The sequence below is a fragment of the Monodelphis domestica genome, chromosome 3 (genome assembly GCF_027887165.1).
Source record: "Monodelphis domestica isolate mMonDom1 chromosome 3, mMonDom1.pri, whole genome shotgun sequence".
NCBI lineage: Eukaryota > Metazoa > Chordata > Mammalia > Didelphimorphia > Didelphidae > Monodelphis > Monodelphis domestica.
In genome coordinates, this window is record NC_077229.1 from 38,322,819 (window position 1) to 38,338,517 (window position 15,699).

The 15,699-nt window shown below is 40.1% G+C and overlaps 1 protein-coding gene and 2 pseudogenes across 1 annotated transcript; 1 reads left to right on the forward strand and 2 right to left on the reverse strand.

Moving 5' to 3' along the window:
• Positions 1–2,569: 2,569 nt before the first annotated feature.
• Positions 2,570–6,760, reverse strand: LOC100618047 (transcription initiation factor TFIID subunit 8-like; annotated as a pseudogene).
• LOC100027433 (SAP30-binding protein-like) lies at positions 6,760–8,232 on the reverse strand (annotated as a pseudogene).
• Positions 8,233–11,666: 3,434 nt separating this feature from the next.
• Positions 11,667–13,793, forward strand: LOC100018946 (WD40 repeat-containing protein SMU1-like). The gene has a single exon (XM_056820832.1). The coding sequence runs from the start codon at positions 11,714–11,716 to the stop codon at positions 13,253–13,255; it is 1,542 nt and encodes a 513-aa protein (XP_056676810.1). The 5' UTR covers positions 11,667–11,713; the 3' UTR covers positions 13,256–13,793.
• The last annotated feature ends 1,906 nt before the right edge of the window (positions 13,794–15,699 follow it).

Genomic DNA, 15,699 nt, shown 5'->3' on the forward strand with positions numbered 1-15,699 from the left:
CTGTGGTGCAATCAAATGTAGTGGACTTCTTAACTAGCAGTAATGCAATGATCCAGGACAATTCTGAGAAACCTATGGAAAAAAACAAACACCATTCACATTCAGAGGAAGAACTGTGGGAATAGAAACACAGAAGTAAAACAACTCCTTGACCACATGGGTTGATGGGGATATGACTGGGGATATAGACTCTAAATGATCATAATAGTGCAAATATCAATAATATGGAAATAGTTCTTGATCAACCACACATGTAGAACCTAGTGGATTTGTGTATCAGCAATAGGAGGCAGGTGTGGGGGTAAAGGAGGGGAAGAACAGGGATCTTGTAACCATGGAAAATTATAAATTAAAAGTTTCTAAAACTTTTAAAAGAAACAAAACAAAGTTACAAGTTTTCTTTTCACAAAGTTCTGGAAGCCATCAAGCCCACACTGTCTGACATGGTCATGTGTGACTTCCAGAATTACAAAGTGACTTTTCTGGAAAGATGAGACACCCACTGAAAAACCTCTATATGACTTCTTGCACTAACTTCCCCCACTACTGACTAGGATTGTTGTTCTCCCCCCTGTTACAGAGGAAGTAACATGAGAACAAATATTCACAGAATTTATACACATGCCCCACTATAATCCCCCCCCGAATATCATCCTTAAGATCCACTCCAAAGATGTTATTCACAGAATTATAACCTAAGGAATTCCATGCACTCTTTACCCCCCTCCTTTCCCTCTGCAGTTACATTTGCTCCCATGACAAGCCAAGCAATCCAAGAATATCAATCACCTTTCAAGCCCAGGTTGATAGGACACACTTAGCTGGTTTTTTTATTGCAGTGACCAGAGCAACATCTTTAAGTACCTGAGTGAAACTTAGAAATATGGAAGTTGGAAAGTGAGGGAATTCCTAATTCTGGTTTATCTCACACTCACCCCTTGACCCTGCACCCGGGACCAAAATGTTTTTGTTACCTACCTCTAAAGTAATTCTGATTTTATTATGAAAGCTGATTCTCCTAGCTGGTCATCCTACAGGTCATGAAGAACTAAACTCCAGATCATCCTGTCATTCACCCATCTCTGTTGTAGCAACAATGTTTCATTGAATATCTCCTTAGGCTCCAAGACTTTTGTTAGATTCTATGGAAACATGTATGTTGAAAATTGATTGCATGCCATAGAAGCATGTACTCACAAACCTGTATACTAAATGAACCCTGTGCCATGGCAGAACACTGTGTGATGCCTAAGCATGTAGGATTGAATGTGCAGTGTCTCTCATCCATTATTTGACTGGACTATCACATCTAGGCAGAGAACCCTGTACCTCTGAGAGACTGCAGACTCAGCTCTCAAGAACAAAGATAAGCCAACATTTTTGCTATCCAATATTCTTCCCTAAATCTGCTGATCCTAGCAATGTATTACAATTGACATAGGTGTTTTCTGGAAAGTATGACTTTGTAGGGACTTCATTGATCTTCCTCTAAACCGATCTTATCTATAGTACCCCTTTCCTGCTGGGAAGTATATTTTTTTTATTGATAACAAAAACTGCTTTCAATGTTGATTTTGGGAACTGTGAGAGTGGGCCTTTTTTGGAGAGCTAAATTAAGCTTGTTTCCTGCCTCCTTCAAACCTCAAATCATTTCTTTAATTGAAGGTTTCATTACTCTTCAATCCTGTGAATTTTAATATGATCAGAAGTCAATTATCTTTGCAATTATATCCTCTTGCAATCATCCTGTAACCATTGCCGTCAGGACCAGTTTTGACCATATTTATCTTCTCAGGATTTGTCAGTTCTGATCTTTTCAGGTACTGTAAAGATTAAAATTTAGGGGAGACTGGGGAGACTGAGGCAGGTAAAAATTAGTTTCTCGCTGCAAGGAGTATTATATTTTTATGAGGTTTATTAAAGATTAAGAATTAAAGAAAATACAGGATAAGAAACACATGCCTAGGCCAGAGGCCTAGACAAGACCTCACCTACATTATGGAAAGAGTCATGTCTGCTCCAAAATGGAAGTCCAAAAGACACCCGCCTATGGGGAAGACCCTTTAAATAAAATTGTTCTCGTCCCAGGTGAGAATTCAGTGAGATTAGAGGGCATTCTGGGAGCTAGCAAGGACTCCTGGGGAATGGAGTCCAGAGTTCAAATCTCAATTTTACAGTACATACATCCCTTTGTAGTTTAGGGGCTTTTTTCCCCTCTTGTCCCAAAAGAGGGACAGGAAGAAAAGTCCTGGGTGGAAAACTCTGGTCAACTATATGCTAAAACATCTTGTTGGAGGAAGGGTTCATTCAACTTCAAAGTTGATCATAGGTGTTCAAAAAGGAAAAAAAACAAACAAGGAAAATGTCTACTTAGCACAAGGAGACTGATTTTGGGTCTAAATCTAATGGTGAATACATTTATTTCTCCCCAGTTGTCAAAAAGCAAAGAATATTGACAAATAATAGAATGCCCTCATCCTTCTCTAATTCACTACTTCCTAAGGATCTTGAGTTTCTTGGCAGGCCAGAGATAAGGGTTTTTGATAAGTCCCTTCAGTCTGATTCCCCACTAAGGAAGTGTTCTGCTGTTGAACAGAGGCATCTCTTTCTCTGCAGCAGATTCATCCATATTGAGGTGGTGAGGAAGGTTCTCTTTGTCTGTTCACCTAGTTCAGAAGAATCAGTCTCTTCCATCTGCTGCATCTCCAGTTCAGATGGGAGAAGGGCTGTCAGGTAGTCAATGGGAAGTGGCTTGGCAGCGATCAGTAGGAACGGATTGATATCTTTGAAAAGACTCTGGGTCTTGCCTGCCTTGGCACACAAAACGAGTAAGTGCCTGTTCCATATCCCACCTCTCTGATGCAGCCTTTTCCTGAAGGACCTGGTAATCTGGCACAGACTTGCAACATGCAGGTATTTTGATGTAGGTGTGGGGATCTGGAAATGTAGGGATATAGCTAGGGTTATGAGCTGGGTTAGCCCTGTTCTGTGTAGCACTTGGGACATTGGGAGCCTCGGGTCTCTTGATGACTGGAGTTGATATGACGACTGTCCTCTGGGATCTATTAGCAAATACAGGGAGAGTTTCCACATCAAAATACATCTCAGCAAGTGTGACTACAGCATCTGAGAGTTTTTCCTGTGTCCTGCCCATGTGCTCCCAATAGGATTTAACGTTCATTCCAATGTCTGAAAGGGACCTTTGTAATATCTCAATTGATGTTTCCAACTCTGCTTTCTCACTACTCTCAAACCCAGCTTCTGTCAGCAGGGAGCTCGTCACTATTTGTAGGGTCTTCCTTGGGGCAACACAGTGGTTTTCTGCTGGGACAAGGCCATCAAGGGGCAAGCCTTCACCAAAGGGAGATCTCCATTTTTTTCTCTTTCAAGTAATTCAGGGACTCAGAGGGAGTAGTGAGCTAAACCATTTTCATCAACCCTTTTCCTCACTGCCTTCAACCCTCATTTCTCCATCTAAGGAGTGATGAGGGTTCCCCAAAATTACACTTCATAGGTTTTGAGATTTTTCATAACCCTAAATAACTCCACAATTTCCATGAGTGATAGCTAAATAATTTCAGATGAAACTTCCTCTTTGCTATAGGCAAACCTGGAAACTTCTTAAATTACCATACTTTAAAATATTACAATCTGTGGTCAGCAGAGCTAATAAAATTACATGGGCCAGGAATTGAACTTTTCTTTTTTCTTTTGATTTTCTAAAAAAAAATTAAAATATTTTTCCATGGTTACACGATTCATTTTCTCTCCTTCCCCTCTTCCTTCCTGGAGCTGACAAGCGACTACACTATTATACATGTGTTAAGGAAGTGAACTTTTCAAAGGAGGTTAAAAAAAATTAAAAACCAAAAACCATCCATATTTAACGGTATATTTGATACAATAATCTGCCAACCTTTATACTAAAAGAGAATTTAGAAACATGATGGTAGTCACAATATCATGAATTTAAATGCTTGGAACAGAATTCAGTACCAATCAAATGATACTAATTCAGTCAAATGTAATTTCAAATGATAGGAAATTATTCACCTATCATACATGGATGGCTTTTAAAACAGTTGAACAAATTTAGGTGGAACTTGCTTCCTTAACAGAAGCTGATCTATAACATGACCTGATTTACATTCTTTCCCATTCTAGTTAAGTGTTGTAAGAATTAAATTTTAATGGTTTGACTAAAATATATGAAGATTACAAATAATAATGGTGGTGGTGATTCAAAGTATTACTGCTGAAACTCAACATGTCTTTAATAGCTTTTATTTACAAAAGAGGTAGAAAGAGTTAAAATAGAGAAATACAAAAGGGTTGAGAAGACATTAGCCTATCTAACTAAATATTGCTCCAGTGCTCAGATCAGTCAGGACTTGTTGACCCTCAACTGAAATTAAATTCTCTCCAGAAGACAGGAAGGGAAAGCCAGCTATCCATTCACCCAAGTTCCCTCCAAGAGGCAGGTCAAAATGATGACTCAAGCTGAAGGTGACTCCTAAGGCCAACTTTCTTCCTTGAGCTGACCTTCTTCTTGAAGCTGAATTCCCTCTTGAAGTCCAACTTCTTCTTAAAGCCCACTGGCTTCTTGGAGTTGACTCTTAGCCTCAGAAATTTAGGATCTTTTTCTAGTGGCTTCTTGTCTCCTCCACTCTTCACAGGGACCAATCACAGTTTCCAAATTGTCTGGCACTGCCCAGGGGGAAGTGTCTGTGGGATTGACTTCTTACCTTCTGAAGGTTAAGTTCTCATAATCAAAAAGGTTCACAGATTCCTGCCTGATTGAGTTTCTGAGCATGTAAATTCACTAAGTGGTTTTCAAGCTTGTCCATCTAGTTCAAGCTTTTGTTGATTCAATCAAAAGGTAGGGGTACTTAGGTTATTGTTAACCAAAGTGTTAGCCCCAACTAGGCAAAGAGAATAAAGGATTCCCTTTCACAAGTATAAACTCAATGGGAACAAAGAATTCTCTTTTACAGTGTGAAGCTAGCCCTTTTTCTTATGAATCTCAACACTCTCAGACCTTAGGTCACATCACCAGAAGAACTGAAACAAACATAACCATATCCAAATACATCTCAAACATCAGATAAAGCAATGACGAATTTTCTGAAAGTGCTTTTATAATCCTTTTTTCCCAAAAACACTTACCTTCCATCTTAGTACTAATACTGTGTATTGGTTCTAAGGCAGAACAGTAAGGGCTAGGCAATAGGGGTTAAGTGATTTGCCCAGGGTCATACAACTAGGAAATGTCTAAGGTCAAATTTGAACACAGGACCTCCTGTCTCTCAATCCATTGAGCCACCCAGCTGCCCCGTTTTTATAATCCTAATGAAATAGAGTACACTTGAAATAGTTAGAACCTCAGAGACAGTTCCTTAACAACTGATATGGCATAAATTACAAGAGAAGATATTTGGCTAACCATATGACTGTTACCAATACACACTTGGTTTTATATGAACAGCGCTATGAAATATGTCTACAGCTTTACTGGTCTGAATTCACAACTTTTATCATTGGGTTGACCTCAGAGGGAGAGATGTGGATAGTAGTGGCTTATGATACTTAGACCAACATCCTCTAAGAATCTAGATGTTGGGATGACTACTTTGCCTGAGGAATTTGATCTGACCCAGCCAGTTTGTGGCCTTTATGAAATCCGTGAGAGTTTAAAGGCTTAGAAATTCTCCTCAACTAAAATCAAATCACTGGACTTTGTCAAAGTTAGAAAGATCTTAAGATCTGCTTTTCATAGATAAGGGCATCTTAAAAAGATCCCAGCTATTCCAAATTCACAGTAAAAAACATTATAAATGTCTATTGTCTTTCTAATTGAGCGTTTTGAGTATTTGAACACCATTCTCTTAAGAATCCAATATGTGTCCCAAAAGAATAATGATAAAATGAATATCCACATTATAGGTTGATAAACTGAAGTAATTTATTCCTAAGATCATGCAAGCAGTAAATTCAGATCTTTTCACTTTATTTTTTCTTATAGAAGAGATTTTAATTACAGAAAATAACAGCTTCATTTAAGTGAATATTTTTTTAATGAATCTTCATTTCTAAGTTGACATTCAACTTGCCACAGCTGCAATTAAACATGTGGTTTAGTACAACTTCTAAGATGGGGCCCAATCCTAGGAATAGAAGTCTTTCCTGAAGCTTTCAGACTTGTGTTTCTTCTCGTAAGACCCTCAATCAGAATGCTAGTGAGGGCTGTGTGAGCAGTTTTTAGAGCTTTGGCTTCTCTTCTTTTTTCCTTCCTGCTGCAACTAGCTGAGGACTTCTTATGCCATGGTTTCACCTTCTTGAATCACTCCTTGACCTCTCTCCTTTCTAAAGGTGTGCTTGAGGGAGAACAGTTGAGTCAGTTTTCTTTCTATTTTTCATATCAATATAGCACAGAGCAATGAATGCCAAATTAAAATGATTGCAACAGTATTACTGGCCTGACTGGCAACAAGGGTCCTTCCAGATGACTGAGCAACAGCTTCTCACTGGGACTAGAACAAGAATGCTTGTTTATTTCAGGGATGGAAAGACAGAAACCCAATCCTTGTTGATGGAGGAAGCTCTTTAGAAAACCTTAGTTTTCTAGTGCACTCTAGTGAGTGCTCAGGGTGCCATGTCCAAGGGGGTATTCCACATCTTGGGGTCATAGTCCTGGCAAGGGCCTGGAGTATAGTTTCCTGTCCCTCAACAAGAAGTATGCCCCACCCTGTACCAGGCCCATCACTGCTTGCCATTTTTCACAATCATACCTACAGCTCAGATGGCCTTAGTCTTAGAAACACTAGTACTAGTTGTCCTCGTGATGGAGGCAGGCAGGATAGCTCTGGTGTTAAGAATGGTAGGCTGGGCTATTGTCATTGCCCTGGGATAGCAGAATCCCACTTAATCTTTCTCTTCTGAGCAGCTGTACCTGTGGTGGTCATGGTGGCAGCAGCACTGGTTGAGGTGCCTTCTTGGTGCCTGTCACAAACTCCATTTTTGCCGTCTCTTGTTTGGCTTAACAGTTTGTCCATTTCAATCTTTTGTGCATTGTCTAGAGCCTCATAGTAGGAGTCCTCGGACCATCCATGGGGGTCAAACATGTCTTTGGGATAATTACTGCCAACTTCATCAATTCCACAGAATTGTATAAGTTTCTCATAGAAGCCAGGATTCTTAAATGCCTTCTTGCTCTGGATAATGTAATTCAAATCCATCCCTTTCTTGATCTTCCACTCATATAATTTCTGTATCTTGTCCTGAAGGTGATTTGAGCATCTTCCAGGTGGCTCAGGGGGGATTGTAATCTCCTCAGGGATCATGTTCTTGAGTCTCTCAGAGAAGGAGATGACCAGCTCCTGGGGATCTCTCTTTTCCAGTTCTGAAAGCACTCTGACATCATTAGCCTCAGGTATTTCAGTCTCTGAATACTCATCTTCCAATTGTCTGCTGTTTTCTACACCTTCTTCCTTATAACCATCTTGATCTTCCTCTAGTTCAGAAGAATCATCATCTCCATAGGTTCCATACACTAATCCACAGATCTCTTTTGCTGTTCTCTTACTCCCAGCTGCTTCCATTCCAGCCTCACTGTTAGACTCAGGATCTGGATCCATCTGCATAAACAACCAGAGAAAGAACATTCTTTTTGCCATCTATGGAAGATGATGCAGGCATGTCCTGCTTATTCATTGTCATTCTAACATCTTTGACTTTTTTCTCCTCTTTTTTGGCTTTTTTATGCTTTCTCAAAAGCCTCTCATCTTCAGAGGATTCAGGAAAACCAGGGAATGGGGTTTTAACCCCATAGCCCTTTGCTTGGAGGGTTCTGATAACATCATCCAGATGCCTGGAATCTTTAGGGGTCCTATAATTAGCCACATGGTCCACTCGAATAGTTCTTTCTCATATCTTTATCCCATTAAAATTGTCACCAGTCAAAATGGTGCTTCTCTGATCCCTGTAGCATAGAAAACAGAATCCTTTGGATTTTCCAGTCTCCCTATCTCGAACAAGATTGATGTTAACAATTTCCCCATACTGTGAAAACACACAGATGATGTCCCCTTCAGTCAATTCATAAGGGAGCCCTCCACCAAAAATCCAGGGGCTCTCTTTGTATTCAGCATGCCAGGATAATTTCTCAGCATCCCCAAGCTCCATTTCCTGTTCATTTAGCTCATGGATGAGCTTCACCTTAGTCAGAGCATTCATCTTAAGGAACTAGCCCAACTTCAACTTCCTGGCTGCCTGATACAGATTCTGCCTATTTTATTTTTTTAACTCTTTCTCTTCATGCAAAATAGAATATATTCTGACTTATCAACAGCAAGTAATTAGGAGGGATTGTAAAAGTCACATGTAGTGGTTAGACTTAAATTATATGAAGTAATGTGGCTCAAGTCAGAAGTATATTTACCAAAATAGAGGGGGAAACAAGTAGAGAAATGTGAAAGAGGTTAGAGAAAATGCCTGTCCTGCTCCTCAGCCAGGAGGGCTGGTAGTGAGTAACCAAGTGGCCTCCTACAAGATGGAAGCCAGTCTCTTGGGAAACTAGGAAGGGAGTCCGCCTTTTCACTCACCCAACAAAGTAGTCCAGGAGTCAGAGTCTAAGTTGAAGTCAGGATGCACTCTCCAATGAAGTTCCCTCAGAGATTCTCTCCAGGAGACACTCTTCACTAGATTGACTTTAGCCTAAGTATTTTGGGGCTTTTATGGTGCTCTCCTGCCTCCTCCCCTCTTCCCAGGGGCCAATCACAGTTTCCAACTTGTCTAGCCCTGCCCAGAGGGCAGTATTTGTGGCAACTAGTTTGCACCTTCTGGAGGGGTGAATACTCATAGTTGCTGAGGGTGTGAACTCTTAGTTATTGAGGAAGTTTTTGAGGATGTGAACTGTGTGAAGTTTCTAACTGAGTTAGGAAAAAAGGGTGGAGCTCTCCAAGTATCTTGTTGGCTTCTCACCTAGGACTAGGGTAGGGTGTGAATTCACTAAGTGGTTTGTCAGCTCTTCCACCTAGTTCAAGGTTGTGTTGCTTCAAAGTTAGTGTTAACACCACCTAGGCAAAGAGAATAAAGGATTCCATTTTCACAAGTGTGAACTCAAAGAACAAAGAGAACCAAGAATTTCCTGTCACAGGACATATTTCATTTAAAACAAAAACAGAAAAAATTCAATTACACCTGTGTCTATAATCCCAAATATTAGTATTCACAATCTAAGATCTATGTTCTGTCAGCATTTCCAAAAGAGAGCCCATTAGAATTAGTAAACTCATTTTGAAAAACCCATTTTTAGCATTCAATCTTGGGGTCAGGAGAAGCAAGAGTGAACCATGAAAAATTCATTTTGTCTCTAACAAAAAAAAGCCATATTATGGCCAGCATTGCTGGGGGTCAGATTTAGTAAATAGTAGGGGGAGAAACATTGGGACAAAAGAGATACTTAACATCAGATGGGATTAGCTATTTCCACCCAAACTACCAGGATGTCTGTTGTCTGGTAAAGTAGGACTTTCCCTCAGGGGGAAACCTCTCCTGTGACAAGGTCCAAACCTGGGGTTTCTATTTCCCAATTAAATAAACTGGGGATTTCTGGATTTCCAGGTTGATACCTCCAAATACTTAATAGCTAAGGCATTAGAAAATGGTCAGCGTAACAAATTAAAGACAAAAGTCAAACTCAGGAGCTGGGCATCAGGAGAGAAAGCATTCAACCAATAGAGAAGCCACCAAAATAAAAAGGTGCATAACATTCAAACCAAAATGGACTGTATCCTTGCAAGTATTTGGGTAATTGATATAACTTTACTAAATCTGACCCTCAACACTGCTGGCCATAATAGGACTTCTTTAATGGAGGCAAAATGAATTTTTCATGGTTCACTCTTGCTTCTCCTGACCCCAAGATTGAATGCTAAAAATGGGTTTTTCAAAATGAGTTTACTAATTCTAATGGGCTCTCTTTTGGAAATGCTGACAGAACATAGATCTTAGATTGTGAATACTAATATTTGGGATTATAGACACAGGTGTAATTGAATTTATTCTGTTTTTGTTTTAAATGAAATATATCCTGTGACAGGAAATTCTTGGTTCTCTTTGTTCTTTGAGTTCACACTTGTGAAAATGGAATCCTTTCTTCTCTTTGCCTAGGTGGTGTTAACACTAACTTTGAAGCAACACAACCTTGAACTAGGTGGAAGAGCTGACAAACCACTTAGTGAATTCACACCCTACCCTAGTCCTAGGTGAGAAGCCAACAAGATACTTGGAGAGCTCCACCCTTTTTTCCTCACTCAGTTAGAAACTTCACACAGTTCACATCCTCAGAAACTTCCTCAATAACTAAGAGTTCACACCCTCAGCAACTATGAGTATTCACCCCTCCAGAAGGTACAAACTAGTTGCCACAAATACTGCCCTCTGGGCAGTGCTAGACAAGTTGGAAACTGTGATTGACCCCTGGGAAGAGGGGAGGAGGCAGGAGAGCACCATAAAAGCCACACAATACTTAGGCTAAAGTCAGTCTAGTGAAGAGTGTCTCCTGGAGATAGTCTCTGAGGGAACTTCATTGGAGACTGCATCCTGACTTCAACTTAGCCTTTTCACTCACCCAGCAAATTAGTCCAAGAGTCAGAGTCTGACTCCCTTCCTAGTTTCCCAAGAGATTGGCTTCCATCTTGTAGGAGGCCACTTGGTTACTCACTACCAGCCCTCCTGGCTGAGGAGCAGGACAGGCATTTTCTCTAACCTCTTTCACATTTCTCTACTTTATTGTTTATCCTCTATTTTGGTAAATATACTTCTGACTTGAGCCACATTACTTCATATAATTTAAGTCCCAACATTGATAAATGGGCAAAGGATATGAAAGGCAGTTTTCTGATAAAGAAACCAAAGTTATCAATAATCATATAACATGTTTAAATCCCTCTTTATTAGAGAAATTCAAATTAAAACCACTCTGAGATGCCACCTTACACCTAGCAGATTGGCCAATATGACAGTAAAGAAAAATATATCAATATTGGAAACAATTTTGGGGATAGTAATGCTTTGCTGATGGAGTTGTGAATTGATCCAACTATTCTGTAGGGCAATTTGGAATTATACCCAAAGGACTTTAAAAGAAGGCATACCTTCTGTTCCACCAACTGGGTCTATATCCCAAAGAGATAAAAAGACATGGGAAAGGACCTGTTTGTACAAAAATATTCATAGTTGCACTTTTTGTGATTATAAAGAATTGGAAACTAAAGAGATGTCCCTCAGTTGGGGAATGGCTAAACAAAGTATGGTGTATGATGGTGATGGAATATTATTGTACAATAAAAAATAATGAATTGATGGATTTCTATAAGAACTGGAAAGACCTACGTGAACTGATGCAGGGTGAAATAAGCAGAACCAGCACAATATTATACACAGTAATTACAGAATTGTGGGACAGTCAAATGTGATACTTTGCTACTAACAATAGTACAATGATCCAGGAGAATTCTGAGGGACTTATTAAAACCAATACTATCCACCTCCAGAGAAAGCACTGCCAGAGTATAAATGCAGATAAAAACATGTGATTTATCACTTGTTTATTTGGGTATATGATTTGGGGTTTGTTTTTTAAATGAAATTATTCACGTGGTGCTCTTTCCTCTCTCCCCCAGATTAGTGGCAGTTCTCCTGGAGAGTCAAGATGTCCATTGAGATCGAGTCTTCCGATGTTATACGGCTCATCATGCAGTACTTGAAGGAAAATCATTTGCATCGAGCATTAGCCACTTTGCAGGAGGAGACAACTGTAACATTGAATACTGTGGACAGCATAGAGAGTTTTGTAGCAGATATCAACAGTGGACATTGGGATGCTGTTTTGCAAGCTATACAGTCCCTGAAATTGCCAGTCAAAACATTGATTGACCTCTATGAACAGGTGGTTCTGGAATTGATAGAACTTCGTGAATTGGGTGCTGCCAGATCTCTTCTGAGACAGACTGACCCCATGATCATGTTAAAACAAACTCAGCCGGAGAGATACATTCATCTTGAGAACATTTTGGCCAGACCCTATTTTGATCCTCATGAGGCATATCCAGATGGAAGCAGCAAGGAGAAAAGAAGAGCAGCAATTGCACAGGCTTTAGCTGGAGAAGTGAGTGTTGTACCTCCATCTCGTCTTCTGGCGCTGTTGGGACAGGCTTTGAAGTGGCAACAGCACCAAGGTTTGCTTCCTCCTGGCATGACTATTGATTTGTTCAGAGGCAAAGCAGCTGTAAAAGATGTGGAAGAAGAGAAGTTTCCTACACAGTTAAGCAGACAAATTAAGTTTGGCCAGAAATCACATGTGGAATGTGCTCAATTCTCTCCGGATGGCCAGTATTTGGTCACTGGCTCTGTTGATGGATTCATTGAAGTATGGAACTTTACAACTGGAAGAATTAGGAAGGATCTCAAGTACCAGGCCCAAGATAATTTCATGATGATGGATGATGCCGTACTATGTATGTGTTTCAGCAGAGATTCAGAAATGTTAGCAACTGGGGCCCAAGATGGAAAAATTAAGGTATGGAAGATAGAGAGTGGACAGTGTTTAAGGAGATTTGAAAGGGCACACAGTAAAGGTGTCACCTGCCTAAGCTTCTCCAAGGATAACAGTCAGATCCTTAGTGCTTCCTTTGACCAGACGATCAGAATTCACGGCTTAAAATCTGGGAAAACCTTGAAGGAATTTCGTGGTCACTCTTCATTTGTTAATGAAGCTACTTTTACTCAAGATGGACATTCCATAATCAGTGCATCATCTGATGGCACTGTGAAGATTTGGAATATGAAGACCACCGAGTGTACAAATACCTTCAAATCTCTTGGCAGCACTGCAGGGACAGACATCACTGTCAACAGTGTCTTCCTTCTTCCTAAAAATCCAGAGCACTTTGTTGTGTGTAACGCGTCAAATACAGTAGTCATCATGAACATGCAGGGACAGATTGTCAGGAGTTTCAGCTCTGGTAAGAGAGAAGGGGGCGACTTTGTCTGCTGTGCCCTCTCACCACGGGGTGAATGGATCTACTGTGTGGGTGAAGATTTTGTGCTGTATTGTTTCAGCACAGAAACTGGCAAACTGGAACGAACATTGACAGTTCATGAAAAGGATGTCATTGGCATTGCTCACCATCCCCATCAGAATCTGATTGCTACCTACAGCGAAGATGGGCTCTTAAAGCTCTGGAAACCCTAAGAGCAGCATGCAACTTAAAGGAAGAGACATTTAGACGTTGCTGCTTTTTTGTTGGTTTGTTTGTTGGACTTTTTAGGGAAAAAATTGCCTAAATGTGTTCATGAGCGTAATTTTTGCTAAATTTCTCATTTATGTAAAAATTACCCTTTTTGGTGTATTTTTCTAAATATTAGCTGATCTGCTTCCAAAGAAGCAGGTATTTAGTGGATAGAATGTTTTCAGTCATCCTGTATCTGAAGAGTGAAACCATCTCATTTCCATAATGGGTTCCACCCCTTTTGATCATTTGTAATGCGGGTTAATATGTCCTTGTAAATAACGAGTGAGCTCCCATTTTCCATCATTGTTACTTAACCATTTTCAGTTTCATTTTGTTTCTTTGAAAAGCTTTGATAGAATAAATTTTACCACGTGCACAGGGAAAAATAAAATAAAATTATTCCTTACAAAAAGGAATGCTATGGACAACTGTTTTGGGTGATAATACATGTATAACACAGATTGAATTCCTTGTCAGCTCTAGGAGCAGGATTGAAGAAGGGAGGGAGATAGTATGAATGATATAATTTCAGAAAGATTATGTGGAAATTTGTTATTAAAATAAAAGTTAAATAAAACATAAAAATGAATTTCTTACATATGGGTCTCCTTTTTGAAATGCTAACTATAGATGGGCCTTAGGTAAAGTGTGTATGTTTAGGAAAATATAAATTGATGTAATTGAATTTATTCTGGTCTTATTTTAAGTGAAATGTATCTCTTCTAATAAGATGGTCTTAAGTCAAAATTAGAAGTGTGCTATTTGACATTAAGACAAAGAGTTAAAGAATAATATAGGCAAAATTTGTTTTCTAGGCAATCCTGAAAGAATGTGTCAGTGTGGAAATCTAGAGATCCCCAGTTTATTTAGTTGGGAGGTAGAAACCCCAGGTTTTGACCTTGTCACAGGAGAGTTTTCCCCCTGAGGGAAAGTCCTACTTCACCAGACAACAGACATCCTGGTAGTTTGGATGGGAACAGCTAATCCCATCTGATGTTAAGTATCTCTTTTGTCCCAATGGTTTCTCCCTCTAGGCTAATGTCCTTTTTTCTTAGGTGGCCCAGTCCTGGGCTGGGTCTTTCCCTTTTCTGTCCATTGTAGGGCATCAGCCCCTCACTGTTATTCCTGCCTGGAACTCCTCATTTTCCTTTCTTACCATAGTAAAGTCAATCAACTGTCCCTCTTAACCTCAGCCCCCATGTTTTACCTAAAAAGGTATTTAAGCTCCCCAACTTTAATGACTTCAGAATTGTCATTCTCCTATGATTGGCATTTTCCCAGGGGTCAGTGACCAGAGTTCAATCCTTGGACTCTGTGCAGTGGTGTGTGGTGCTCAGCTCTGTGGTCAAGACCTACTAGTGCTGAACCCACTTTTACAAAAGAAATCATTTATCCTATCACAGGCGGCTTTAAAACAGCTGAAAATAATGTAGATGGAACTTGCTTCCTTATCACAAGCTGATCTATAATGAGAGCTGATTTAGAAACTTTCCCACTTTAGTTAGGTGTAAAGCTAGCTCTTCAACTCATGAATCTCAAAGTTCCAGTTTAGTAGTTCCAAGATCTTATCACCAGCAGAAGTGAATTCACACCTGTTTTCATTTGGTTCAATCAAAGGAGGCTGCATGAAGCACTCTAAGCCACTACTGTTAAACATTTCTCCCTCTAAGAATCTACTTGGTGGGCTCATTTTTGGTCCAGGTAGAGAAGCTTTAAGGAATTTCATCTGATGATGGCCGGGCAGTCTCTGAGAGGTGCCTGGGCCCTGGGGCTTTCCTGGGGAGAGGCTTGTTAAGGAGTGGCTTCAGTGAGCCTGCCTAGAAGGGCAAAAGGCAGAGCAAAACTGGCCTGGGGATGGAAAAGAGCTTGGATGGAGAGCTCAGTATGCAGCTAGGGTCCCCTACTGGGATTTTGCCCCTAGGAGACCCTGAGGTGCTTCACAGGGTCAGGTGTATTATTATTCTAAAATGCAAAGTTTACATTCTTTTTGAGAGAAATTTCAGGATAAGAAACATGCTACCTCTCCAAATCCAGAAAGTGAACTGTTTGGAGAAGGTGCCATGAAGATGCCTGGACAGACCACACACTGCACTAGAAGATCCAGAGTGAATTTTGGGATGTGGTGATTTAAACTGTGAGGGGTTGAATACAATTGCTTTGTATGTCTACTCTTATGCCCAAGGAGGATTCCACCTCATTGGCCTTTTGGCAATGTTCCTAGAAATCATTGTATTTGTTCTTTTACTCTGTTATTCTCAAATTATTGTGATTTTAAAATTGGTTATGTTTACAAGATCCATTGGAGAGATGAGTCTTCCACCAGATCTCAGGGGGAATGTGTTAACCTAAGAACTGCATTCCCACTGACTTCCTATCTTTACCTGGTGACATAGACAAGGTGATA

Excerpts from the sequence above, each read along its gene's own strand:
- LOC100018946 (XM_056820832.1), top strand. The coding sequence starts at position 11,714 with ATGTCCATTGAGATCGAGTCTTCCGATGTTATACGGCTCATCATGCAG.